Source organism: Balearica regulorum, chromosome 14 (genome assembly GCF_011004875.1).
Source record: "Balearica regulorum gibbericeps isolate bBalReg1 chromosome 14, bBalReg1.pri, whole genome shotgun sequence".
In the NCBI taxonomy this organism is placed as follows: domain Eukaryota; kingdom Metazoa; phylum Chordata; class Aves; order Gruiformes; family Gruidae; genus Balearica; species Balearica regulorum.
The window spans coordinates 10,672,924-10,700,492 of record NC_046197.1 but is presented as its reverse complement, the minus strand read 5'-3'; the positions used below and the strand labels follow the sequence as shown (position 1 = coordinate 10,700,492).

The following is a 27,569-nucleotide window of genomic DNA, read 5'->3' as shown; positions in this document are numbered from 1 at the left end:
AGGCAGCCTCTGCTCACAGACACTGCTCCCAATTTACTGATACAGCTTGTAATTTACTATTAGTTTTAATATTTGATTTTTCCCCAAACACATTGAGCTGCTTATGTATTCCCAAACCCAAAACACATAAGCAATGGAAAATCATAATCCCTCTTCAATGCTCTGTGGCCTAGTCTATCAAGAAACCCAGCACTGTTGCTAGAACGCAACAGTTTTTCAGTTAAAATGGCCAGAGTTCAAGCACTTTGTTGCTAGCAATCCTACTGTGCGCGCGTGGCAGTGGGAGTGCGTGAATATGTCAGGTTCACCCTCCGCCTCTGCAACGGTCCCCACGGTAATTCCATCTGCATTTCAGCACATACAGTGCCTGGCCAGAGCCACCTATTCCAGGTTTCTCTGTCTAATCATTGGCAAGGGCAAAGCTGTTAGAAACTAGACTCAGTAACAGGCTTCTAATTTTGCAGCCAGAGGTTGTCAAGACAAGGAAGAGAAAACTGCCAACTATGTCTCCTCCGTACAGTTTGCATCTTTTAACAACGACACAGGAGCTGAAAATCCTTGAGAGGAACATGAACCTTCCCCTCTTCCCAGCCACAGTGATGCCTCCACCCCAAATCCTCACAATCAGGGGCTGGTATCTCAAATCGCTCTGTAGGGAAAAGCTACACATCTGGTCCAAGTCAGAAATCTTGTCAAACACGCAAAAGCCAACAACGCTGTATGAAATGGGGTTTACAATGTACTGCGGCCCTTTCTGCCTCTCCAGCAGCTGACCTGTTCCCGAGCACTGCGGATGGGCAGATTATAGCAGACCTGGTATCAGGCAAAAGCATGAGCGAAGGTAGAAAGCTGGTCTCCACTGCCAGGGAAGGGAGCAAACTCGCATCTTTGCGGAGGGATAACACAATACAGGACACACCCCTCAACGGTAATCACATTTCTACAGACTTAATGAAAATCAGAAGCTGGGTGGACAGGGACCCAAATGAGTGACGCCACTGAGGAAAAGGCAGGCAGGATTCCACTGCTGTGTATTCTGCATGGCGAGCACCAGGCTGCCAGCTACACCACCCCTTGCAAGGCAGAAGGATCATACAGGAACTGCACAGCAGTGCAGTTTTTAGTGATAGCTTCAATGAGCAGAAAGGACTCAAACACCCATGAAACCAGATTTCATTCACACCATTTTTATGGAACAACTTGGTTTTGTCAGCCAATTACAATGTCCATGAACTCTTTGTAGGCAGCTGTAGCAGAGGGTAACTTTTTCCCTGGGATATCAGAATTTCCATGGAAAGAGGTGCTGGTTTACAGCTCTTGTGATAGCTCCCCCCCAACAGGAGGGGAGTAGAAAACAGGAGCTTAGAAAGGAGGAAACCTGAAAGGCAGTGGTGGCAAACACAGACAAAAAAAAAAAGGACTGAATTCTGGCTCTGATTATCTGTGATAGAAAGCGTGACTCTGGAAGGATGGTCCTTTATAAACTGAAATTACGATTAAGTATCCTCATCCCCCGGTCAACCAAAAGAATGGGTTTCAGGGGAATCGTAACATAGGAAAATAAGACTAAAAATCATTGCTTTGTCATTTTGACGCAAATGACTTTCTAAGCATTTTTTTTCCTATTTGTTTCTCCTGAAATAAAATTTCTCCTTAAGGTTTCTGAGTTTGTTTCCCCCCACAGTCCATTTATCCCATCGTGAGAACTGTGTTTTCAAAAGCAGCAGCAAACAGGTAAGATTTCTCCCTTCCTGAGTCTGCTACTGACCTGAACAGTGTGAACTGCCTCAAGCTTTCCTTGAGGGCATGGATATAGGGAGAGTTCAGAGATCTCATAGATTTTGTACAAGAGATCTGATGCAAGGAGAGGTTCACAGTTCTCCCTGGGGGATAGGCTGCTTTATCTAACACACCACAGTTTAATATGCTTGCCTGCGTGCTATGATGTTGGCCAAAAATACCAAGATAGATGAGATTAATGCTATGTTTTTCTTCTGCCCCAGCTACATATCTCAAATCTATGAAACACTGCTTGAACTAGGTCACACAACCAGCCAACTTGTAAGAGGAACCTGAGAATCCCCGTTATCCCTGCGAACTACCCGGTTCACCCCTTCCCCCATGCCCTGAAACACCAATTGCACGTCCCTTTGTGCCATGCTGAGGAACAGATCACTGCATCCACCTACAGATAAAGGAAGAGGCCTAACATAGGGACCGCGAGCAGTGCTTCGCTAATAACGGCAGCATCAGCGCTGCCTTCCTATCTCAGCACCATCAAGGCAGTTCCAGACAAGCTGCCATGGCTAGGGATGGCGACAGCAATCAACTGAAGCAAGAAGCTGCTCTGGGTGCTGCAGCTGGGAGACAGCCTGGGTAGGAGAGGTTTGCACTAAGGCTTTACCTCTCCTGCATCGTGGATGCTCACAGTCTCTTTGAGTAATTTGTTAATTGGGAGGAATTTTTCAATCCTGGGCTGGATTCTCTTGAACACAGCATACTGTTGAGAGACTGGCTTTGCCTCTGAGGTTGCTCACTCCCAACCCTTCAGCCGTGCAGAGGGAAGGAGGCCTTCTTCCCAGGGCAGCGGGAATCTCACGCAAAACCCCACCTTCTCCTTAGCTCCTTTTCTGCTGCTGCCTAAGCGGCTGCGATTCACACAGGCGGAGAGAGACCACCCCTCTGGCTTGTTCCCTAATGACGCTAATCGTTGAATTACGTCCCGGCCTCGCGGGGCGATGCCGGCGGAGGAGAGGAGAGGCCAGGCCGTGCCGTGCCGTGCCGTGCCGTGCCGTGCCGGCACCGGGACCGCGCCCGCCACCGGCCACCGCCTGCCCTCTGCTGGGGCCGCCGCTCCGCGCCGCTGCCCGTCCCTCCGGGGAAACCCGGCTGCCACCTGCTTCAGCCCCCCCTCACATCCCCCCGGGGTCCCCAGCCCGCGTAAGGAGCCAGGGCCGCATCCCCCAAAAAATACGGATCGAGGTGGCGCAGGCTCATGCGAGATTTTGGTCTTAATAAAAGCGTTTCCGTGCAGGTTAGAGAAGCCTCCAGCGTGCCCTGCCGATGCTGCTGTACGTACTGCATCAGCGTAGGGCTTGGACGAGCAACCAGTAGCACATCGCCTGGATCCCACTGGGGCAGGGCGTTAGGACAGATCAACCCATTCCTATCGTGAAAGGACAGCACCTGCACTAGCACGATGCCAGCCAGCTCCGTGCTGGCGTGAGCTGGTCACAAGCGGTGGGGAGAAAGGACTGCGGGCAGCTGTCAGGCAGGAATGCGATTCCACGGATACTTCTGAGTGCCTGGGTGAGTTGTGGGGGTTTTATACCCAACTTTGAGACAGCCAGGATGGAGTAGTGACAGCGACAGGGCGTCTGGACAGAGGGACGGCTTTTCTGCTCCAGCAGGAGAGCGCTCGTGTGCCTCCGCAGAACATCACAGTTGCACAAGATGCTTTTGTCCATGCAAAGCTCAGGCTCTGTACACACCATTTTTCCCTCTTCTGTCCACAAAGCTGTCAGATGGAAGGGGACAGTTTACGCTCCTTCTCAGAGCTGCTGAATTTTAATCAGGTAGAGGAGGACAATGCGTTACACGCAAAACATTGCCATCTTTTTGCTTATTCAGTAGTATACGGAAAGAAAGGGTGCACCGATGGCAATGCATCTCTGTGGAGGATTGGATTATTACATTCACGCACGGCTTGTCCTCCTGCATTAGGATGGGAATATCCTAATGAGTTCAATTCTTCTTTACAATGTGACTAGGAAAGAAATAAAAATAATACATAGAATGTGTACCCCGTAGCTTGCAGGCGTAACCAGAACAGCACATGATACCGATAGTCTAATCGCACACAACAGAGAAAGCACCTTTAACAGAGGCCCCCTTGCCTATTCACTCCGCAGGGACCAGCGTCAGGGTAGGCCTTTGGCGTTGCCCTTCCCTTTGCTAGCCGTGCAACAAACAAAACTCACGTCCCAGTGGAGATCCACAATGGTTTCACGTAAATGGATTTTTTTTTTCTGAATTTACATGACCACTGTCCTCACTACAGCACTGAAAAACACACCGAAGTTGCAGCCTGGCATATATCCTCTGAGGAGCCTGAGATCCTCCCCAGGACGGGGACCCCAGACCACCAAGCCACACGTCCGCAGGGGCTGAGGTAACCCGGGGCCCTCTGCCCCAAGCACAGCACCTGCACAGCAGAGGCCTGACCGACTCTGCTGCAGGTAGACCCAGGGAGCCACACACGGCGTGCTCAGTGTCCTGCGACCGCCCTGGCTGGCTTCGAGCGGCACCACCACCACACGGCCCGCCGGGGCAGCCCCGTCCCCGGACGGGCAGCTGGTGGAGCCACGGTGTCGCGCGTGTGTGCGCGAGCGTGTCCCCGCGAACTACAATGCCCCCAGATGCATTGCAAACGCAAGACGCCCGCCTCTCCGCTGCCTTGTGGGACTGCCGTCGCAGTGCACCTTGGGATTTGTAGTTCCCCGAGCCACCCAGCGGCCCACGGCCTATAACCGCCACTTCTAGGGGAGGACTCGCCTCCCCGTGATGCAGCGCGCCAGGGTTACGCGAAACGCGGCGCGCCGCCGCCGACGGTCGCGGTTGCCGGGGGCCGCGGGCGAGCGGGGCGCAGCCGCTGGCGGGCCCCGGGCGCAGGCCGTGGGCCATGTCTGACAGCGGCGGCGCCGGCGGGGCCGCCCCGGGAGGGGGAGGCGGCGGAGCGGGCGGCGGAGCGGGCGCGGGCGGCGTGGCCTCCGGCTCGGGGCCTGGCGCCACCGACCCAGCCTCGCTGCCGCCCGGCGACGCGCAGCTCATCGCCATCATCGTGGAGCAGCTCAAGAGCCGCGGCCTGTTCGACGGCTTCCGCCGGGACTGCCTGGCCGACGTGGACACCAAGGTAGCGCCGCCGAACCGGGCGGGCCGGCTCCCGGGCAGCCCCCGGGGATCGCGGGCGGGGCGGCTGGTGTCTGCTCCCCAGGCCGGAGCTGCGGGCACCGTCCCTGGAACCCGGCTGCCATTGGCCGGAGGGACACCCGCATCCCTTCGCCTCTGCCCCCCCGGGGTCCCGCACTCGGCACTGGGGGAGGCTGGCCCGGAGGGCGTGCAGCAGCTGCAGGGCTGCTCTCTCGGTCGGTGGGGTTTCACACCCCTGCTGTGACCGGCATCTGTCAGACAGCCTGCTCCAGAGGTGGTCCTGGCTTGAAGCGGTAGAGAAACAGGCCAGAGAACAGGCTCAGACTTTCATTTTCTAGCCCAGGTCTTATTAGGAAAACAGTCTCCCATAAGAACACTGCTCCTCTTGGGCATAATTCCCATGTTTCCAAAACAAACGTGTACCTTTCTTTCTTGAGTAGATGTTCTCAGACTATTGTTTGAAATTAATTTCTCAGTCACAACGTGAACCCTTGAGTATTTGTTGGCAATATTGAAATTGGGTAGTTCACAATTGCCCTGTCAAAATTAACCACTGCTTTGCTTTCCCAAACTGTTAAGCTTTCAGCAAGAGCCCTGTTCTGGGACGCAATGATCATTCTAGGCCACCCCAGCAGCTATAGCAAAACCACTCCTGAAGCTGTGTCAGGTCAGCTGCACAGAACAGCCATAGATCGGAGCAGCTCTGTCAGGACAGCCTTTGATCTCGCTGCCCACCACAGACACTGCACCTCTTTCACCAACCTTGTCATTCATCATATGCATATCAAATTCTGAAATTTAAATATGGCCACCCTCTTGTCCTTTCCATGCACAGTGCCAGGATGTGGATGGTCCTGTGTATTTATGTAGGTTTGTTAGTTCAATTCCGGTTCACTGAAATTAAGTTTCCACTGACAAAACCCGCATAATTCTTTATTCTGTGTTAGCATCACAGAAACAAATAATTAAGTTCTTTGTTAGCGACAATATTACTCAGCCAGTTTCCTAGGAATTCTGTGGTGGAGGGTTTCCAGACAACAAGAACTCTGCTTAAACAACTCCTTTCTGCCCAGGCAGTTTGCATTTCACTAAGTAATATTATGAGAAGACAACAATTTTAAAACCAATCTATCCAGCTATTTAAATTATTATAATAGCACACTGACCAACTGTTCTTTGTAATTACCAGTTGTGTTCTTAGGTAAAACAAGCTTACCTTTGTTCAGAAGGTGAAAGGATGAAGAATATAGACAACAGAACAGTAGTGCGCATGACAAAAGATGTACTATGAAGGACTCTGGCAGGGGATTGTTTTGAGATCTTTTAGCTGTTTAACCAGAATTTATTTTTTTTTTTAGCCAGCCTATCAAAATTTGAGGCAGAAAGTAGACAACTTTGTATCAACCCATCTGGACAAACAGGAATGGAATCCAACAATGAACAAAAACCAGTTACGAAATGGGCTAAGGCAGAGTGTGATTCAGTAAGTAAGCAACATTCTGTAAAATAATGGTAATGCTATTTGATAAGTAATATATAACTATCTTATCACCTAAATCAAATAAGAATTTGCAGAATTAAGTTTTTCACAACACTTTTTGTTGTGCTCTCCTGAGTTTTATTATAATAGCGAATGCAGTCTTAACTCTCATTAAAATGCTTACCTTACTTCTTTACCTGAAATTGGTATTTTCATGAGTGGAACAGCATGGTGAAGTACTCATCATATTTGCTGTCTAGCCAAGTTATTGCTGCAAATAGCCAACACAGTGCCTGCTAGCAAGACTGTACCCAATGTACTGAGCTGAATGACCTTGACCTTTGTTTTCAGAAAAGAGAAGAGCCTACATCACTTAAAGAAAAAATCCTGAAGATGCCAAAGTTGCTTAAGTAGACTCCAGCCACTAGCAGGCAGTAATCAAACAGGGCAAGCCTGATTTCATGCAGCAGAGGGTAGATTTTGTAAAGCTATTTAAGATAGTACATTTCCAACACGATAGGAGAGCCAGCTTAAACTATGCTGCTTAGAGGTTTAGTATCTCTTGCTGCTAACTCATTGCAGTCTGAAGCACAAGCCTTAGCTTGTTTGACTTAAAGTCATAGATGAAAACTTTTACTGTAAAGTTGTGGAGAGAGGGGCAGTAGGGAACTTGACAATGACATTTATGTTTATAAGGAAAGCTATTAGAGTGTCTCGCACACAGAAGAAACTGTATTTCAGAGCATTTGATAGAACCTGTAAATCATTAGTATGTTACATTAGTTTAATATGTAATTAGAGAAGGGGGTGTCCACTTGAAGAACTGAATTTCCTGTCTTTACTTGGAGTCCTTGAGACATGTTTGTCACTTAATGCTTCCTCTTATTTCACATTACCACTAGAATGAAGCAGATAATTGAAAATTGTTATATCAGAGAGCCTGTAATGAGAAGAATGTAAAGTGCTCCCTCAAAGTAGGCTATTAGTAAAAAGAATAGTATTAGGGAGCATGAAGAGTCCCTGTCACTCCTGTAGTTGCAAGACTGAGCACTGAGGGTGTCAAGACGTGCACGTCCTTTGTTGCATGCATGTATATGTGTGCTGTTACCTGGAGGCAGCATGATGTGGCATGACCCTGCACCCACTCGCTCACCAGCATTCATGGCCTTATTAGTCTTGTGGCTCCTTTTCCGTGCGCCGGGCAACGTCTCCATTTCCTGTCCCCCGCTCCCTTGCAGACATGACTTAAGCCTGCTAGACAGCCTGTGCCCCACAATCCAAGAGTCTGACGCAGCCCCTGAAGTAATAAGTCACTTCAATTACTAGTGTTCAGTTCCAGAAGCTTTGCTGTGTGCTACATGTGCTTGTTTTTATAATTAATACCCATCTGTCTAGACTAACAGTTATAAGGAGTGAGTGACAGTAATGTTATTAGGGGGCAGGCCTCTTCTCCCTCATGTCAGCCAAAAAAAAGACTGTGCTCTCACCTGCCCTCCTCCTCAGAATAGCTTGTTTCCCTTGTTTGTGCCAAAATCTGTTTGTTTGCTTTCATGTTGACCTCATTTCCACATGAGCCCTATTAAAGTGGCTCTTGTCCAATATGTCATTTAAGTACCTGGGAGACCAGATGTCATTTGTTAATTCTGTAGGGAGAAGTGAGAGGGGGTGGGGGTAAATAGGTGATTGAAACAACTCTCTGTTAAGAATCTACTGAGTGGGCTGCAGTTCTCACCATGTTAATGCTAATTGCAGTTGACAGGAGGGCTCTGGAGAATTACTGGAGGAGATTGGGGAGAAGTTTTTCAGAGGAGCTGAATGACTCCTTTGTCTTTGTTCAAGGTCAGGAATGCTGGAAGCTGGAGTGGACAGAATTATTTCTCAGGTGGTGGATCCAAAACTAAACCACATCTTCAGGCCCCAGATAGAGAGGGCGATTCATGAATTTTTGGCTGCACAGAAGAAAGAGGAGAGTGTGCCAGCTCCTCCTCCAGAGCCTGAGAATAAGGATCCTCCTGCTCCATCTCAGGATGCCTCCTAAAGGTCTTGTATCTCCACACTTACTATTTACATTTTTCATGTACCTCATCTCTGTAGTTTGTAGATTGCAAGACAGAGAAGACATTGTAGTCTTCCTGGCTTGACAGGGAGGACACTTTGATCATCAGCACGTTGTCAATGTCAGACAGTCATCTGAGCTGCTTGCACTTAAGTATCTGCTAAAAATATATTAGGACTGAAGACATAGGTATGATGTAAAACAGCTATCAAGGAACACTCTGGACTCTGCCAGTGCTGGTTTTGGATCAGGCCAAAAGGCCTTTTATTCCTGTAAAAGCATATCCAGCAGTGATTGACATAGAATTGGCTGGATAGCTTTCAGAACAATATCAAATGGATTAAAAATATATATCCTTTACTGAAATAAAGCTGAAAGTAGAGTGGTGACAAGTTATTGTGCTTTAGCATTGAAAGTTTTAGATAGCTCTTCTTTAGAACATACACTGGAGTGTTGAATTGTTAGTGACTGAAATATTCACTGCTGGAGTAAGGGTAATGTCTCTGGGAGTGAATAACTCTTCATTAAATAGAGCAACCTGTATCTTTCCAGCTGAAAGGACTGAGGGTGTCTTTGTTGCAAACAAGTTCATTCTGGCTTTTGTTATTAAAATAACTCAAGGGGCCCCAGGGGGCTATAATTGCTACTCTGTCTTAACACAAATGACCATGCACCCATCTCTGCTAAGGCCCTGTGTCGTACCACTGATTTGAATATTGAGGCCTGTGTGCACATTACTGAGGAACCACTATCTTGATGGAAAATTTCAATCTGCAGCTTTGCTGGGGAACTTAAAACCATACTGCATGAAAAGAACTGAATTGTGAATTGTTCTATCTGCTAGGGCTTTCTGAAAGCAAAAGTTTTCTTTATAATCTACAGCTGATTTATTAAGAAGGAATAAGTAACCTATAATAGCTGTTTTTATGCTTGGAATGATTAGAGCAACTAGCACAATTTTGAACTTAATAGTAGAAGTTAAAGTGCCTGTAGTATCATCCTGAGTTATTTAGTTATTTGTGACTTGCAGCCTTAATGCCTTGATAGATCTTTGCATTTGTCTGGTTCAAATAGTTTAAAGTCCATTATAACCTGCAGCTAAGTGCAGCTGTTAATTAATATATTCTAACCTCTTCTCTATTGAAATACATTTACTCATGAACGTACCATCTTCTAAACTCTTTTTTTTCTTGCAGTGAGTTCCTGATACTAAGCAGCTGCAGTTGCAAAATAGGTGTCCTGTTAGATTGGCAATGGATTACTTGTTCCATTTGGTGCAGGATTGCTGTCTGCCAAAGATGATTAACCTTTATCAGACCTGTGGGAAGGCATTGAAATCAGTGAAATTCAGATGCACCTGGAGTTCTGCGTGTGGAGGGACAGCCAAAGCATGAAGATATTTTTGCTATTAACTGCAATACAGAGAGCAGCCTGTATTCTTGTTAGTCATGCCTTCAGGCAAGAGGGTGGGAAGAAAAAGGGGGTTGGCCCTTGCCTGAAGGGACTAGGGAAGTGGTTTGGGATGATACTAGGCTTGGGAGCAGGAAGAAAAGAAAGATATTGGGGGGGGGGGGGGTAGTGTCTTGGAGACCAAGTAAGAGCTGTCAGATTTTTTTTGGTATAAACCAGACAAGAGGAAGCATCATACACCTCTGTTGCATAACAGAGCATTGAGTAGTATGTGCCAAGTCAGGTGTAATTCATTGCACTGCCTGCTTTTAGGGAAGACATTTCCTGTTTAAAACTGGAAAGAACACTTCAGGATCAAGTATCAATTATTTCTGTTGTGTCGCAGGAAAATGTTTACAGTTGGCTATGACTATAGCTGATTTAATTCTTATTTCCTGGGTAACTCTGGGAAGCAAAGGGCACTAGAGCAGGTAATCGGTTTGAAACTTGTCTCTTTCAACTTGAAAGACTTTTCATTCCCATGAAATTTCTCAGGTGCCTAGTGGAAACTGTCCTATGCTTTCAGCTTGAATGCATGCAGTGTCCTCTGGATGACAGTCAAGTAGAGAATGTGATCAAATATGCTGCCAGCAAATGTCCATACCTTTTGCAATAAAAGACTTCAAAAAGCATCTCTGATTCCTAGCTTTTTCAGAATTTTTTTTCTTAAGGAAAAGCTACTTTAAAGAAATCCAGGAGTTGTGATTGCTGGAACCCTAAAGGAAGTGTGACCTTACACAGTTCATAGATTAATCCAGGCCTGACAACATGGGGTGGTTAGTAGAAGTTATCATGAAATAAAATTGGTATTAGTATTCCTTTCCCTATAAAGTCTTTCTCAAAAAAAATCTATAAAGTATCAAAGAACTGAACTGACTGTAGCTTACATCATTTATGAGGTATAAATTCTGAGTAAGTGTAGTCTGGTGCTAGTGATGGTGAAGGCATGTTCAACCTTGTAACAATGCACTTCTGGCAATGGGCTGGATCTTTTTTTTTTTTCTTTTCAGACAGCAGTCTAAGAAGCTAATAATTGCTTATGCCATTGAATAACACTTACTGTTGGAATCCTTGCTATTCATGGGCTACATACCTCACCCGTAGACCTTGTACGTGAACAGATGCAATTCCAGCTATACTCTGCTCCCTTTTCAAAACAGGTAATTTGTAGGGAAGACTGCTGTGATTGTAGCTAACTTACTTTGCTTAGTACCTCCTCTCACCACTGTTATATGCAGAATTGGAGATGACACAACATCTGTTGTTTTAAACCTTTCATAAGAGAGCTCTCTGAACTTCACCACTGCAGTAAGTTTGGACTCTGCACAGTGCTGTATAGTCCTGCTGATACATGATTCTGTCAATATTTTTATCCAATTTAAGAGTGTTCCTCTCAGAATAGGAACTTAAATACATGTACTTTTTAGTGATAACTGTATTGGCCACAACCTTCCTAATATGGTTTGGGAAAAAAAAAAAAATCTGTATTTTGGGTTAATCTTGTTGGTTGTATGGCTTGACTCTCAATGCTATATAATCTATGTTCCTGCTATAAAATAGGAGAAGGGGTATGTGAGGAAAGGGCTCTCTCCTGCATGTTGATTTGGTGGTTAAAGACTGCTCTCCAAATCGAGTAGGTGTTTTCCCTGAGAGCCTTAAGGGCAGCTCTTGGCAGGAAAAGATCCATATTTTACCTCCTGGTAGGGTGTCTTGACCACTTCTTTGAAACTGAGCCATTTATGCAGGGAAGGAAAAATAAAGTGAAATAGTCTAGAAAGAGAGCAAGTGAAAAGGATTTTAACAAAGTCTGAGTTACAGTAGTAGTAGTCTGGGAGCTGGGACACCAATTTAGCTTTAAAAATTATTAAGTAGAGCTGGATTTACCGTAGTGAAGAGGGAACCTGAAGCCGTGTTTCCTACCTCTGACAAGTGCTTTAACAGCTGAGTGAAGGAGAACAGATTCAGCCGCCATAGTTTTTAAAAGGTTTTTCCATTGTTCTCTCTGAGTGTGGTGCTGTATTGAACTCTGAACACCAAGGTCATGCCACTGCTGTGTGTGTAGGGCTCTGCCTTTAGCTGGCATCAGCCTGTGCACGACTAATGACTATGGGAACTTTCAGATCAGAACTGAGGCACCTAATAAGATTAGGCAGTCAGTCCACGTTTGGGATCGTAGTCTTTAATGTTCGGGCTCTGAAGTCCTTGGTTCGGATCAGAACCTTGGAAATATACCTCACATCTAATGGAACAGTGAGAAAAACCACCCAGTCCTTACCATGATGAAGAAATGGTAGGTAATGCCCTTTGATGATATGCATTTGTCCCTCACAACTGATAGAAACAGGATTCCAGCTGTAACAACTCGATATTATAGAAATCTTCACACCAGAACAAAAGAAGAAGTTTGTACCTACTGTAGAAGTGAAATTGTTCCCTTGTGGGGCTGTTGGACTAAAGTTAACATAGAAGGCAGTTTACATTGCTATGCTGGATTACATGTTAAATACAGTTTCAAGAATGTGGTGAGGCAGACAGGTCAAAGACATTTCTCACATTTAAGTTGACTGTTCCTGCTTCCTGGACAGTCATTTAGTATCTCAAATCTTCTCTCAGATTAATACACTCATGCTTTTGTGACTTCAGAATTAGAAGCAGATTAACTATGAACCAGTGAACCCAGTTTCACAAGCCCTATGGAGGAGGAAAAAAACCTACCCAAAACCACAAACCTATCTAGAAGGGTTGTATTGCTGTGCATCAGTCAATCATCCTGGCACTAATCAATCACAGCCAAGTGGCACAGAAGGCAGTGCCTGAAATTCTAGCTGTTGCTTGGCTATTAAAGGAATTATCACACATCACATATGATTAAACTACAGTAAAGCAAAAAACCACCCTGATCTTAAGGTGGGGGGAAGAACAAGGGAGAGCAGGGTGCTGCTGCTGCTGGCCACCCGAAAAGCCATGAGCAGATGTCAGCACTCTCCCCTCCAGCACTGCCTCAGCTGCTGCCCTTTTCCTGGGCTGCCTTTGGGGTTGATGGATCACCATGGTCACTTAAGCCAGAGCACAAGGAAGTGGGTTGTATTAATTAACTTTTGCCAGCTGACCCTCCTGGCAAAAGCAGGCTTGAGAAATTGGTCAGGGCACCAACTGCATGGCCCAGGTTTTTGTAGCTTTCCTGCAGAGCTGGGTGTCCCGGAAGGTTTATAACCTATGTATCCATGTCCCAGCAAAACAGAAAATGCCACAGTCCTGCACTCCGGATAACCTAAAACTGCACTGGATACATAATTCTTAAAATTTGCACACACATTGAACTCTATACTTGTCTTTGAATAAAGAACATTAATCAAGTTAAGTGAACCAACTAAATTTACAGTCTTACTAGAGAAAATAGAGAAGGGGAGGGCTGCTTAGTTGTTCTGGGAGTTCTCATACCATACAGACATCTCAATTCAAGTATTACTTGCAGCACTGAAGAACTTTTACTTTCCCACCATCTATTTTCCCTTCTTCATGTCAAAACCTGAACTTCAGCCTTACAACAATTCTGCTGTTTTTTCCTTCAACAGTGTCCCAAATGCTGTCATGTTACAAAACCTGAGAGCAGAAGTCCATTGCCTTTCCCCCATTATTCCTGAAAAATATTCATGTAATGCATGCTGCCAAACACACAAAGCAATCTAGGTGGAATCACAATGATGTTATTTTTATGAACATACATAATTTAGTCCAAGAGAAACTTAATTACAAGTACTGAACAGGAGTTAAGTGATGAATAATGTGTTTATAATGCATTCTTGAAGTAAAACTGATTCTTGCTATAAATGATTAATAGGCATTTTATGATTTATTTTATTTCTGCAACTTCTCATGCAAGTGTTACAGAAAATAAATGGATGCTCCCCCAGACACTTGCTACATAGCTGTTCTGTGACAACGACTCCAGAGACACTTCTTTCAATTTAGCCTGAAACAGGTTATGAACACAGCAAGAGAGTCACTGCAGCTCCTGACCACCTTAACACCACCACCATTTCACCTGAGCCTGGATTTTGGACACACACATTCTTCTAGTGCTTTTGCAACTGCAAAGACAGCTCTTGAGCAGATCACTTGGTTCAGGCTCAATACTACAGCATTAATTTAACATCATCAGTTCAAGAGACATCTCACCATCAGGTAGCGATGCTACCAAGTGACATAGAAAAGCTAACTCACTGAACAAAGACTCGAGCCCAACCACTTCTCTGCCCTCATCAGCTATTTTACTGACTAGTATCTAGTCCATAGGCAAGTCAGACACTGACTCAAGTAGACTTCACCAAAAAAAGCAGAATCAAAAAATTCCATTATATACTTAGCCTCTGCCTAAACCAGCCAGTGTTTTCCAGCAACAGTTCTTCCACTTGTAACCGCATCCCATCCTAGAGTTAGCACGATGTCTCCGTCTGGTAGAGCTGAGCCCAACCCAAGTCTCCAGCTCAATCCCTGAGTAACTGCAAGCAGGTTTGTTAGATCAGACCCCTGTAACTGAACACCTAAAATCCAAGCATATCTGGTGAAGGGAGCACAGCGAAATGGGAAAGAGCAGTATGTCAGAAGATCTCTCATCTTTGGTTCTTTCACTCATTGGTACCCAGCCTTACTCATCACTCAAGTACTCCCACTTCACGGTAGTGCAGTTCCAAGTTTCAAATTTATTACAGAATTCAGAACCAGCCCAGTTTTAAATCTTGATACCAGATGAGTGAGGCACCTGGATTCCCAGCCTACAGGTCAGGCAACAAAACTCTCCAGGAAAGGGGAATAGTCATGACTGCCTGGAGGCAAGTCCAAACCACAACTCTGAATCCTTGGCACAGAGAAGGATCAAACTTGGGCCCCTGTCAGGATAGTGGGTCAAACCAACCCCTGCCCAAACACTGAGCTAGTCATTGCCAAAGCACTCTGAATTCACACCGGAATCAACATAAGGGTCTCCAACCCAAACCTCCTCCAGATCCACTTCCTCTCCTGTTGTTAGGACAGGCATGACTGGTTTTAACGAGGCACAGCCAATATGCCTGGAAGAGAGAGTTTTCAATATATCATTTTGATCTCAGTCAGAAGAAGGGGTGCCGGGAGGGTTAGAAATCATACCTGGAACATTTAATGGAGCATTTTACTCTCTTTTCACCACATCAATAGAAATAGCAAGAGCAGCACCCACTGTCGCAATGCTGCTCGTATCCCACCTGCTTCAAAAACACCACTACTCCGGGACCACGGGCATCACTGGGTACCAGCCAAGTCTTCTAACAGCACCTTTTTCAGCATAGGGGCTGTAGCTGCAAGAGCCGCTGAACGGGATCCTGTTCTCACAAGTTTTTGCTACACTGGACACCAGTCTCTCCAGTTCCCAGTTCAAATCCACAAGGAACTGGAGCAGTTTAACTCTTTCACAGATATTTTCCTGTTTATACTGTAATGAAAAATATATTTTATCAGCTTCCTTAAAGGGAATTCAGCCTAATTCCTTAAGAGCAGTCAGGGCCCCTCATATCCACAACCGATAAAGCTTACAAGTGCGGGGACTCCCTGCTCGCTCCCTTCCCTCCCTACCAAAAAGCTTCTGCAGCCCAGCCATTCTGAATCTGGCCATAAGAGGGAGATAAACTATTGCTTCATTTCTCAGTCTGGATGCCTCCTTACAAAACCTGAGCAGATAGAGGACTCCAAAGCCTTTGCTGACTCCTGAGCGAATCAGCCCAGCAAGGTGTGGAAACAGCTCTCGCAAAGCGCTTCCACGAACTCTGACTCTATTTGTTTAATGCAAATCACGCAGCAGATACTGTAATTTCTCAAGAGGTTTAATAGTGGGAAACAAATATCAATTAGAATTAGGGAGAGTTTGGGGAAAAAAGTGAGCAGCCCAAGGGACAAAAAACACAGATTTAGGATGTGAAACAGTAAATTCTAACCTCCCCTAATCTGCAATTCCCTGATCTGGTCTGAACAAGGTTGAGGCTAAAACACTAGTGCCTGGGGCCCCAGATGGTAGTGCCATGAGATTGTATCAGAACCGTAGCTTCAGTTCTTGCATTTTTGTGATTCAAGTGCCGAGCCCACATCAGTGCCAAGTCAGCCTCGGAAACATGACTGGGCAGTAACCAGCCCAGCAATAACTGTCCGTGTCTAGACGCCGTCAGAAGCCACAGCGCAGAGAAATGCGCTACCTCAGCCATCAGACTGGGAGCTGGCTCCACCAAAAATTCCCTCCAGCACTGGGGCAAGCCCAGGGAAAGGCACCGTAGCAAAACGCAACAAGTCCAACCCACCTGTCCAGGCTAAGGGAGCGTGAGGACCTCGCATTTCACAGATTTCATCTTTGCTGACTCTCATACAAGGAAATCAGTGCCTTTTGCAGTAGTGTCTTTGTAACAGATACCCATTCACTTGGAAAAATAGAAAAGAAAATCCCCAAACCAGTTTTTGCCCTACAAAGAATTCACATATGAACAGAAGGCTGGAGTTTGCTTAGCAGAGTTGGGGCCTTTGGGAAGTCCAAGCAGCTTCATACAGTAAATGCATCCATTTTGGAAGGGATTTGTAACAGAAATAGAAAACCATGACATCTGTGAGTTTCAAATTTCATTGCAACTCTGCAAAAGAGAGATAAAATAATCCTGCTTCAGAGAACAGTCATAAAATTTCACATTTTCTACAAGGGGGCAGCACAACTGTAGGAAAAAAGAAAAAAAGAGAAAAGAAAAACCAACCAAAAACTGGCCATAAAACTTCCCCCACAGCACTGCGGTGAGACACCAACACATTAATCACCCCTTTCCATCTCCTCATGTAACAGCATTCACCTCTTCCAGCTCCTCCTACAAGCCTTAGTCCTCCAGGTAAGTTATCTCCAAATTCTACCATCAAAATGCAGCAAATCAAGAATTGCCTTGACCAAGACAACCAGCCTCAGAGGTCACCAACACCACCAGCTCCTGAGCTGGTCTTCTCCAACACCAGTCTGAGCTCCACACCTTCCACTTGCTGGCTTCCCCAACCAGCAAAAAACCATGCTACAAATACAAGACCTTGCAAAAAGCACCCTACCAACACAAAACCTTGCAAGAAAACCCAAATAACGTCCAGTTCAACCTTACCTTGCTCTGAAGAGCCATCCACACCACGCACCTCAGGCTCTGGCACACACAGTGCTCCCCATCTAGCTCAGCCCCAGCTGCAGGGGCTCTGCTGAGCAATTAAGCTCACCTGCACCCAGGGCACACCTGAGCCATTGCCTTCCCTCCCCACCCCAACCTTCTCCCGGGGGAAAAGCCACGCTGCTTCGCCTGCAAAAAGGATAACCAGGTATCTACAACCCTGCCTGAATTTCCACTTCCTACAGGGGAGCCTGGGTGTAGCCATAGTCCAATGCAAAAGCCCGTCTTTCCTGAAATGGGGTGGAAAAGTGGGATTTGGCAGCTGCTGGCCCCACAGGTGATACCTGACAGTTCCAGCTCGCTACTGGCTCAAGCAGAATTGGCAGGTCCCTGAGGATGACACTGCTCCCCAAAATATCCCACCCCCTTCCTCCAGGGATGTCATGAAGGTGCAAGGGGTGGGGGGTGTCTGGCAGCCACCCTCAGGGGCTTATAATGGGGACAGATTTCTTTCCCCTTTTTAAACAGGACCAAGCCCGGTGTCATTCCTCTGGTGTACCAGGAGGATACCAGAGCAGCCAGGATGTCGCTCCATCTTGAACAGATTTACATCAGCCTCCCCGACCCCCATCGCTGTCGGAGAGCCGCAGACACCCACTCCAGCTCCAACACGTATGGGGAGGGGGTTGCTGAGGCAACAGCACGCCTTATTTAACTGTTATTTAACCCATCTCGCCCTGCCCCCTGCCCGCCACTGCCGACGTGCGCGACCGAGGGTACAGCTTTTATTAGGGTGGGATTTTGCAGCCGCTGGATTTATGGGACGTCCCTGACCGCCTGCCCTTGCCAGCGGCCCCGGGGACAGCAGGATTGCAAAGCTCGGCTCCGGGGCAGACAGCGGCTTCCCCAGCCCGCAGGTTGCCTGTTGCAAAGGGCAGGGCAAACAGGTAAAAAGAGTTTTATGCAAAGACAATCCTGAGGCATCATTCAAGACATGAGGGTTGTTTTTTTTTTGGAGGAACATAATATCACAGTTTTTCAGACCAAAACCAAACTCTGCCCCCCAAGATGCTGCTATTTTGCCATTTGGCACCACCCTCACTGAGGGGCTGAAACGAGGTCGGTTGCCCCAGAGCACAGCTCTCCCAAAAGCTGTGGTGTGCTTTTTGGGTAGAAAGTAAAATATTTCTCTGGTTAGGAGACTCACTGACTCTCAAATCAAATTTCCTCACAAATCATGTGTTTTGGGAATCTGGTCTCCTCTGCAGAAAGCAGAAGAAAAAATAGGAAGCCTGGTGGGTAAACCTCACCCCGGTCCCTGTCAGTTAAGCCAGGTTTTTATAGGTTTTGTATCAAAGCAGGTTTTGCTGTCAGGGTATCATGGGCAGCACTGGCACGCAGACCAGGATGCCTGCTCTACCAAAGCCTCACTGTCCTGCAGAGCTGCCTGCAGTAAGTTAGAGTGGGAATTTGCGCGTGAAAACCAAGGAAGCACGTGAATGAGGTTCTGCCGTGCATGGAAGAACCATTTTCACACATCCTTAGGGGCGAGGGCTAGCAAGTCTGCAGCACAGCAGAGAGCACATCAAAGCCTATACGAAGTCCCTGAAAGCACCCATGTAAAGAGGCAGTTGATTTCTTGAATACTGCAGGCACGGGACATTCAGGGAAGCATGAATTTGGGTGTGTTTTCAATTAAATATTAGGTCCCTCTGCAGTTTGTCAATCCCTAGTGAACAGCCATTTGAGAGAAGTGCTCACTATCCCAAAGTCAGGGAAATCGTCCAAGCTCATAATGAAGAAATGTGGCCCCGTAGGATTTCCTGAACAGGATTATTCCAAGTCTAAGGACAAATCCGGGTTTGCTTTGATTATGTGTCATCTCACCATTAGAAGCATTTGTGAGATGATTAGCTGCCCTGACCATTGGTCTTACCAGGACAGATAAAAACTTCCCAGTCTGTCCCTCTCTGTTCATGCCCAGATGAAAAACCTCTCCCAGCCAGAACAACAGCTTTACTCTGGAGGCTTCAGGATCTGGAAGACAGCAGCTCTGAGTAAACGGCAGCAGGACAGATGACAGAACTGCCTTTATGGGTTTGAATCTAGCTGTGATGAATAATTTGTAATTTTTGTAGATGTAATATGTATGTCATCCCGTACCTCTGTGAGAGCTTTCTACTTGACTGCAAAGAGTGAAATCAAAGCGATACTAATGAAACTGGACTGAAGCAAAGGCAGAGCTCAGCCTGCAGGACACCAAGTCACTGGGAGTTATTGGAAGGTGATCAGTGGAGAATACTCACAGCCAAACCAGTTCAGACTTCTGCAAGCGTTAACCCAGGGCAGTTGCAATGTGAGAGCCCATCCAAGAGAAATAAAGGCATGGAAATAATGTCTTGGGGATGAGAAAAAGGTTCCAAAAGAAACAAGTTTACAAGATACTGGCTCATAATAGTAATTAAATCACTCTCACTGAAAAGCAGCTAAGTGATATATAGCAAAGAGTTGGTCAAAACCCCAAGACTTTAATTAGAAATAACTGGCGAGCCTTTTATCAGTTTCAGTGGAGGGAAGAGATCCTGAATAGGCACAGGTACCCCTAAACAGGGCTCTTTAGGAAAAAGTCTGAGAAATAGGAGGAGGAGATTGAAAACAAGAAGATTGGACTGCCTGTGCTGCAGCAGCACCTCGCCTGTGACCAGTCTGTTCATATCCAGCATTTTCCACCAGCACTTGTGTCAGTCTGCAAAGTAACATATATTAATACTGCTGACACCATATCACCCTGAAGATCTGAATTTTACTTATACAAAAATCAGAGGCAAGCCTAAGTAAAAATAGCTTTGGGTTTTGCTGTTCAATCTTACTTTTCCACATCGCTTTGAGCTTTCAAGATGTTAAGAGTTCAGCCTGCAATGCGCTTTGGACTGCAGGCAGGGAATAAGTTTGTAAAACATTACGTGCCACTTCTGCAGAAGTCCTTCCCATCAGCCAGGCTCTCTCATTTCTAACTGAAGATGATAATAAGCATAAAAGAACAAAATCTAACTGATGAAGTTTTAAACAATCAGAAAGCAAATTATGACAGCAATTTTGACAGCTCAGTGCTTGGCAACACCTTCACCTTTCCCAGATGTCAGAGGATAAGCTATTTTTACTGAAAAAAGATGATAGAACCCGGGGTTTATTTGGACATCTGCAGCAGAAATTGATTTAAGGTGATCTGAGCTTTGAAAATAGGGTTCGGAGGCAACTCATTGGGCTTTGTTTTTCTGGAAGAAGGGACAGGCCGCTTCACATTCTTGATGCAGGATCAGTCTCTTCACTGGAATGTCTGTCAGTCACATTTAAATATATGCAATTTTTTATTTAATTTTTTTTTCACTCTCTGGACCTAGACATTTAATAGGCTTTAATTTTAGACTTTGGCATTGGACAACATGAAAGTGGCACTTCCTCCTTTTGGGCTCATCAGGGCTCCCATTTTTTTCCAAGCTTTTTTCTTGCTCCATATAGAGCAGAGAAAACTATTCCCCAAACCGCTGTTTTCCCTGTTCCCCTTCCATCCCAGCCAAGCCATAGTTTCATCTGCCACCACCACTGTCCTTCCATTTGCAGTTGGTGACCACCAGTGCTAACCTAAGTCCAGCTCAGGTTTATTCACCCATTAGCTCCATCATTCCTGGTCGAGCCCTGTGCTCAGCCGTGGCTGAAACCTCCGTTCTCCCTGAGCATCTGCTGAGTGCACCGAGTCCGTTAGGGCAGGAGCACGTCAGCTCCATGTGGCAGGAGCACTTGATCCATTGTAATATTGAGTTTCATCACGCAGCCTTCAGTTATGTGACCCAGAATATTTGACCTGATGTCAGAGGAGGCCTCGGGCTATTGAGATATTTCCCCAGGGCAGTCTGCCCTGTTTCTACCAAAGGAATCTGATCCAGCAACAGGAAAGAGTGAGAATTTTCAGCTGTCCCCATCCCCTGTGAAAGTCTGTGCTACATGTGCCTAATGTAAGGTGTCCCTTCTCCACTCGCTTTCTCCTCTTTTCCTCTCCACATACTAATCCTACACTTATTTCTACTAACAACCACAGAAGATACTGTGATAAATTTAGTTCTTGCAAACATAGCTTATTTTTCCTTTTTTGTAGCATCTTTTACAGCCAATGCCCCATGTGGGCTTCAGACTTGCAAGGTGCTACACAGCTGCTAACCCTGTTCTCCACTGAAATCAAGGCTGGCCAAAGGCATGCAGTATTTTGCAGAATCAGACTGCATTTGTGGGATTTGAAGGATGATCACTGAAATCCAGACATCTCTGGAAGCAGAGGGCAGACATTCAACAGAAATAAACCGAAACACTTTAGGAGTGACTGTAAACAAAAAGTACAACAGCCTGGAATTTAAAAAAAAAAAAAAAAAAAAAGTGCAATAACCCAACAGATGCAAAATGCAAGATCTTCATTGTTTCATCAGGTTGGTACCTCAGTTGTACATCCCATCAGAAAAGCAGGGTCTCCCACAGTAAACCATGGCCAGTGTTAGCTCGGAGACATCACTAACTAGCCCTAAGGCTTGCTAAGTTCAGCAACTGAAGGCTGGTAACCTCTCCTAAGCCACTCAGCCATTCACTGCCACGAGAGCCACCACTCTTGCTTCCTAGAGCAGCAAGTTTTCCATGGGAGACTGCAGTGTAAGCATTGCTATGCCTGTGCCCCCTTCACATCCACTTCAGTGTCCTGCAAAGAACTACATGTGAAACAGAGAGAACTCCCTGGAAGTGTTTAAGACCAGGTTGGATGAGGCTTTGGGCAACATGGTCTAGTGGAGGGTGTCCCTGCCCACAGCAGGGGGGTTGGAACTAGATGATCTTTGAGGTCCCTTCCAACCCAAACCATTCTATGATTCCTGATGTCAAAACTCACAGCAGTTTATCCCTCAACTCCCGTATCCGTTATCCTTGTGTTTTCCAATTCTGCTGACTACAAAAGGCAAAGTCCAGAACTCCACTGGCATTAGGAGAGGCAACAAATCTTTTGTGTAGGAAAAAGACTTTCAAGTTGATTTTCTTGCCATCTACTGTTTTTAAGCAGGGGATTATTTTTAATGACCAAAGGGTCTTAAAAATAAAGAAAGGTATCTGGGTAAAGAGTTATTACTGCTATTATTTAAACATCAGCAGAGAAAAAAAAGACTAGTCTTTTCAGGCTTTAGCAACTCAGAGGTGAAAAACCTCTCTCAGAGTTTTTGCAGATTGCAAAATAGGCCTGGCTTCTGCAAGGAGGCACTCTTGAATGGGCTTTTGCTCCTAAATAACACACATTTCATGGATGCCTGGTCTATCTCCCCAGAGTCCACTGTGCAGGGACACATGTCTTGGTCAAAGTGGCTGTGGCTGGGCTGTAGATGATCCAAACATTTACATGTTGCTGATGGAAAAGTAATTTTTTGGCCTTTGCAATAATGTGGGTAAGAGTGTCAGCTAGAAATCGTTTGATCTGGCTCATTTGTCCACATGGCATCTAGAAATTGTGCTTTATTAGGCTAGAAGGATACAAAAGAAAAGCACAGCTTCAACACTGAGGATGGGGTCAGGATCTCCTCTGTTCCTATTCCAGCTCCAGCTGAGATGCCACGTTTGACTTGGGGTAACACTTTTAACCTCTCAGCAGCCATTACCTCAACCTATAAAACTGGAAAGCAGCAACAATCTTCCCCCCTAAATCGGCTTTGTGAGAATTAAGGTTTGAAGAACGTTCTGCAGATTAAATTCAGCCCCAATAGACACCCAAAAACATCACAGTTGCTTAAAACTGAAAGGCATCATGGAGATAAGTACAGCCGCAGAGTCATTTGGAAAGTTCAGACAATGAGGACATCAATCAAGGCTGCTTCCTAAGGCAGACATCTAAATAAATGCTAATGAAGTCATTTCTACGACACCAGCAACCAATGGGGGCTGCAGTACTTAAAAGTAATAACAGCAGTGAGAACAGACTGTCCGTTAAAAAACAAAATAGAACATTGAAAAGCCAAAAAAGAAAGCAACAGTTTGTGCATTTCAGAGCTCTGAGAAACATTGTACCTTTGAGCCAGGCTTCTGTTCAAGTGAAGGCTTTTTTTTTCTTTCAGCCCTCCCTTACTTTCACTGACTGCTTTATCATTCATGCTTTTTGCTTGCCACTGCCCAGATGCTACAAGAATGGGCAGACTGTGGGCTTAACTGAAGTCTACTGACATCAAAAGGCTCCCATTGACTTTAACGGACATTTAACTAACCCTCTATAAATCACTGCAAGTCAGTGATTAAACAGACAGCCCCTTCTGAATAGTGGAGACACTAACATAACGCCCCTGAAATTTAGTTCCTACATTAACTCCAACGCTGTGTGCTTGGGGGCAAGCCTACGTCTGCTTTATCTCATTACCTCCACGCTGAGAGTATTTCAGAGAGAAGGAGAAATAGTTTCTCTCCAAGCCAGGGGGGAACTTCCATAATAGCACCCCTCCTTAGGGAGTTACATCAGCTTTGCTATATTTCCTGAGTGTCTCACAGCAGTGCCAACCAGTTGATCCCCAAATCCTGATGTGGACCATGTTCTGTGTGAGAAGGGGTATCTGGAAGCTGGTGGATAACTTTAAGCAACCAATGGTGGAGGTTCATTTGAGGTCCATGACACACCCTTTGAACCTCCTTTGTTAACAGGAGTAACTAATTGACCAGCTAGGTCTTCGCAGTTGCTCCAGACGTGCTGGCGCACCAGCTCACAAAGCCTTTCCAGCACGCTGCTCGCTCAGCTAGTTACATGGAAATTTTTTGTGGCTGCATAAAGAACAGCACTGATGCACACCTCATCTCCATGGGGTTGAAATGTGACTAAAGTCACATCTTGCGGTGCACACTGCATGCATATTTGACCATGTCATCTGCCTGAGAAGTCATTGCCCTCCTGAAGTCCCCACTGAGCAGGCTGGGACAATCATCTTTCACTCATCTGTTAACACCTCCCAGCGAGTCACCAATGCCTTCTGCACAAAGCGCCACTGGGCTGACAGGTTTGATGATCTGCAGATGATGTTTGGCCTTGACTCATAAGCCAGCTATCTCCAGGAAATTTTATATCACTGAAAAGGCAAAATGCTCAGCTCACTAATGGGACACATAACTTCTCCTGACCCCAGGCCATTCCTGAGTTACCTTTTTTTTTTTTTGTTATACTTACAACTAAAACATTTTTAAACAAAGTAAAAAATCACGAATGCTGAAAAGTATATAATATCTCAAAGATCTTTTTAGAAGGAAAAAATCACCCAAATGACTTGATTAAAAACAAAGGTTACTGACCCATGTTAGAGTGGCTGGGGAGGTGTGCTCAGTGTACCGGCCCCCTCGGCATTTCTCCACTGCCACATCACTCCCTTGAGTCGCCTGGGAATTGGAAGAACTAGCAGAAGCCCCAGTGTACTCTTGGGACTATTCCAGGACAGTCCTGGAATCGAGGTGGCTCCAATCCCCAATTTTTTACAAGCTCTACAACATGTGGTACTAGAAGACCCCAAGTCTGACTGGATTTTTCAGCACTAATTTAGTCCTTAAAATGGATTTGCATTACTCTTTTACACTTCTCAAACATCTTTGGTTTGCAAAGAGGGAAAGCCAGACTCTAGCCTGGGAAAGGGAAAGCTCCCATCAAGGAAGAAGAGCCAAAGCCTGGTGGGGACAAGGTGATGACCAGGACTCACCATCCAGAGTAAGTTTTCTCTTCTAGAAAAGTATTTCTGCCAGCTATTAAATTTTGCAAAATGACTCACATACATTTGTCTACCTTTCTCCAAGATCTGAAATTTTGGCCTTAGCTGGGGGTGCCCTTTTAAACAGCCATAGTCTTCTATGAGGTCTACCAGATACACCACACTTAGCATTTACCTAAGCAAAAGACACATCCTAAAAGCAGCACCAACTCTACCCAGTAACCACTTTTATACCTTGGTCAGGCCAGTTCTTGGCCATATAACTCTGAAGAGCCCCAGACTATGCCTCAGACCAGGTTTGGTCTTCTCTGTGCTGACACTTTTGCTGAGTTTCACCACTGGCAGCGGATTTTCCTGTGCCACTAGCAGGCTCCCTGCTCATCCATGTCTCCTGATGCTCCCGAGGTCCCTTCCTGCCCTCGCTCTGTCCTGCACCACGTCTGAGCAACCCAAAACGCTTCCCCTTTCCCAGCACAGCCATACCTCTAGATGGCTGCCCAGCACGGCACACGGCAGCGGGAGCCAGCCCAGACACTGTGACAGGAATGTAAGAGATTAGGCCAGTATTAGATTTCGGTCTTCCAGACATTCGTGTGAAGCTGCTTCTTCCGCTTTAACTACTCCCCTTTCAAATTTTTCAGCCAAGGGCTGTGTCCAGACTGTGACCAATACACTACTGCACATATTGAATGCAGTGGCTTACAAAGAAGCCGCGTTCATAGCTGAGGTTCATGGAAAGCTGCACAGCCATGTCTTTCGTGTCATCCACAAGTGTAGCCCACAGCTAGTTTTCTTTTGTACAAGATTTCATGCCTGCATCTTCAGCCAAAAAGCTGCAGAGCAAGTTCACACCACCACTTCTAGTCCTCTTCATGCTTTCTAAGTAGTCCTGACTACCAGAGCCATGAGTTTTGAAGTTAGGATGATTATTTCTCTTTTTTTTTTTTAACAGTATTTCCTTTTTCTTTTTTTTAAATTCACTTTATGTTTCCTGCTCATGCAGTTTGATTTTGTCTTATCCTACCACATCTCCCTCCTCACCACCTTTCACAGTGCCTCCCCCAGTTCAGTACTGGCTGGGAATTTAGTTATTGTGCTACTTGCCCATCTCTTCTGCATCACTAATAGAGATGGCAAACAAAATTAGGTCTAATGGTTCAGAACCCAAACATGAAGAAAACTGACCTCCCAACTCAAATCCCGTGACTTGCTTTGTTTTCTGAAGCTGCTAAAACAAACAAAAAAAAAAAAGTTAGTTGAGTTTTTTTTATTTGCCATGAAAAGTTCCTAAAGAAACAAATATTTTCAGTTGTATCTGTATTTTTCATTTAAATTGGGGAACTTCTATAAAAAGGAACAACATTTGGGGGGGTGAAAAAATTTTTTTAAATTACTTTTTTTTTTTTTGTCAAAAAGCCATTTTCCCTATTATAAAAAAGCCAATAAAACATTCCTCCACTAAGTGAGAGGAATGTTTATCAGTGAAAGAGGGACGGCAGTCTGGTGAAGGGCATGAGCAGACTCACGTCAGAAAGGGGGAAGAAGATGAAGGGAGGTCTACCTCACATATGCTACACTGTCCTACTCCTATGAACCAAAAACCCAGTATGCAGCTCCCATTCCCAGCCCAGCATGTGCCAGTGCTGCTGCCACCCGTTGCTGCTCACCAGTAACAAAGCCTGGTGAGCTTCTGAGGAAAGAGGGGCAATGCAGTCAAGATCCTCAAGGGCATCATGCCTCATGGAGCATCCCGTCATCCCCCTGAGCTGCTAACCAGCAAGGTGACCCCCTCCAAGGACAGCAAGACACAGCAGAGATGTGCCACCTCCAGGGACCCTGATCTCCACTCTCCTCTGCGAGCCTGAAAATCTTTCAGGTCAATCCTGACATCTTTCTCCCCAGTGGGGAGGAACAGCCAGAGACCACACTCATGCCAGCAGGGCAGAGCTAAAGTTTGTCAGCCACAGCCATCAGTTTAATACCTATTTCATCTGCCAACCTTTCTGTGCTGCAGAAAGGAAGCCACCACATCAGAAAAAGCTTTTGTACAATGAGGCTAAATTCCTCCCTCAGCTGTACACAAGCAGCTTTATCACCTAAGGATTCAGGTGATAAAACTAGGAGAAAGAATTTGGTTCAGGTGTTGCCTATGTGATAGCCTCCAACCCTTTCTCTTGCTTGCCCAACCAATGCTATTTGTTCTGCTATGTAATCAGGGCAAACGATATACAAATGTGTGGCAGTGAACCCTCCCCGGAGGGCATCCCTAAAAGCTCAGCTATCTTTAACATCATTATGGCTAGGAATTGGGCATAGCAAATCTTCTGATGACTATCTGCAACAGCTTCTGTGTTCCATACAGATGCTGTTGCTGCTCCCATCCAGTGCTCAGCTATTCTTGGTGAGCGCCTGCAGAGCACAGCTGGCTTCACTCCTTTCCTTCCAAGACTGCAGCTCTGTACCGCTCAGGAAATACAACACAAGGAACTTGTCGTGCAACTTTTCTTGGTATTTTTCACAGCGGGTGAAAAACAGACCCAGCTTCTCTGGAAGTCCATGCAAGCTCAGCCCAGTTCTAGTCCCACAAAAGTACAGCACATCCCTCATTTCAGGAGCACCGCAGAGCATCAGATGAAGAATACATGCTGTACTTTCCCAGTGCCAAGGGAAAGTGGTCACATCATGACTAGCTGATGATGAAAAAGAGATATGCTTGGAAAAGTCCCTGAGCAGAGTCTTTCTGTTTGAGC

The 27,569-nt window shown here is 45.8% G+C and overlaps 1 protein-coding gene and 1 long non-coding RNA gene across 3 annotated transcripts in view; one reads left to right on the top strand and one right to left on the bottom strand.

Annotated features, from left to right (window-relative positions):
- LOC142603886 (uncharacterized) overlaps nucleotides 1–27,569 on the bottom strand; it is a 204,972-nt gene that overhangs the window by 85,156 nt on the left and 92,247 nt on the right. The window lies entirely within an intron of this gene.
- Nucleotides 4,613–10,546, top strand: BOD1 (biorientation of chromosomes in cell division 1). Of its 2 annotated transcripts, XM_075766800.1 has the most exons (4): nucleotides 4,613–4,912; nucleotides 6,288–6,412; nucleotides 8,249–8,449; nucleotides 9,662–10,546. In XM_075766800.1, the coding sequence occupies exons 1-3, from the start codon at nucleotides 4,682–4,684 to the stop codon at nucleotides 8,445–8,447; spliced, it is 555 nt and encodes a 184-aa protein (XP_075622915.1). In that variant the 5' UTR covers nucleotides 4,613–4,681; the 3' UTR covers nucleotides 8,448–8,449; nucleotides 9,662–10,546. The 2 variants fall into 2 exon arrangements, with proteins under 2 accessions (XP_075622915.1, XP_075622916.1); XM_075766801.1 differs by lacking the exon at nucleotides 8,249–8,449.

What these genes read in the sequence shown, in the direction of transcription:
- BOD1 (XM_075766800.1), top strand. Translation starts at nt 4,682, where the DNA reads ATGTCTGACAGCGGCGGCGCCGGCGGGGCCGCCCCGGGAGGGGGAGGC. An exon ending in TGGCCGACGTGGACACCAAG is followed by an intron (nt 4,913 to 6,287) that starts GTAGCGCCGCCG and finishes TTTTTTTTTTAG; the next exon opens with CCAGCCTATCAAAATTTGAG. An exon ending in CTAAGGCAGAGTGTGATTCA is followed by an intron (nt 6,413 to 8,248) that starts GTAAGTAAGCAA and finishes TCTTTGTTCAAG; the next exon opens with GTCAGGAATGCTGGAAGCTG.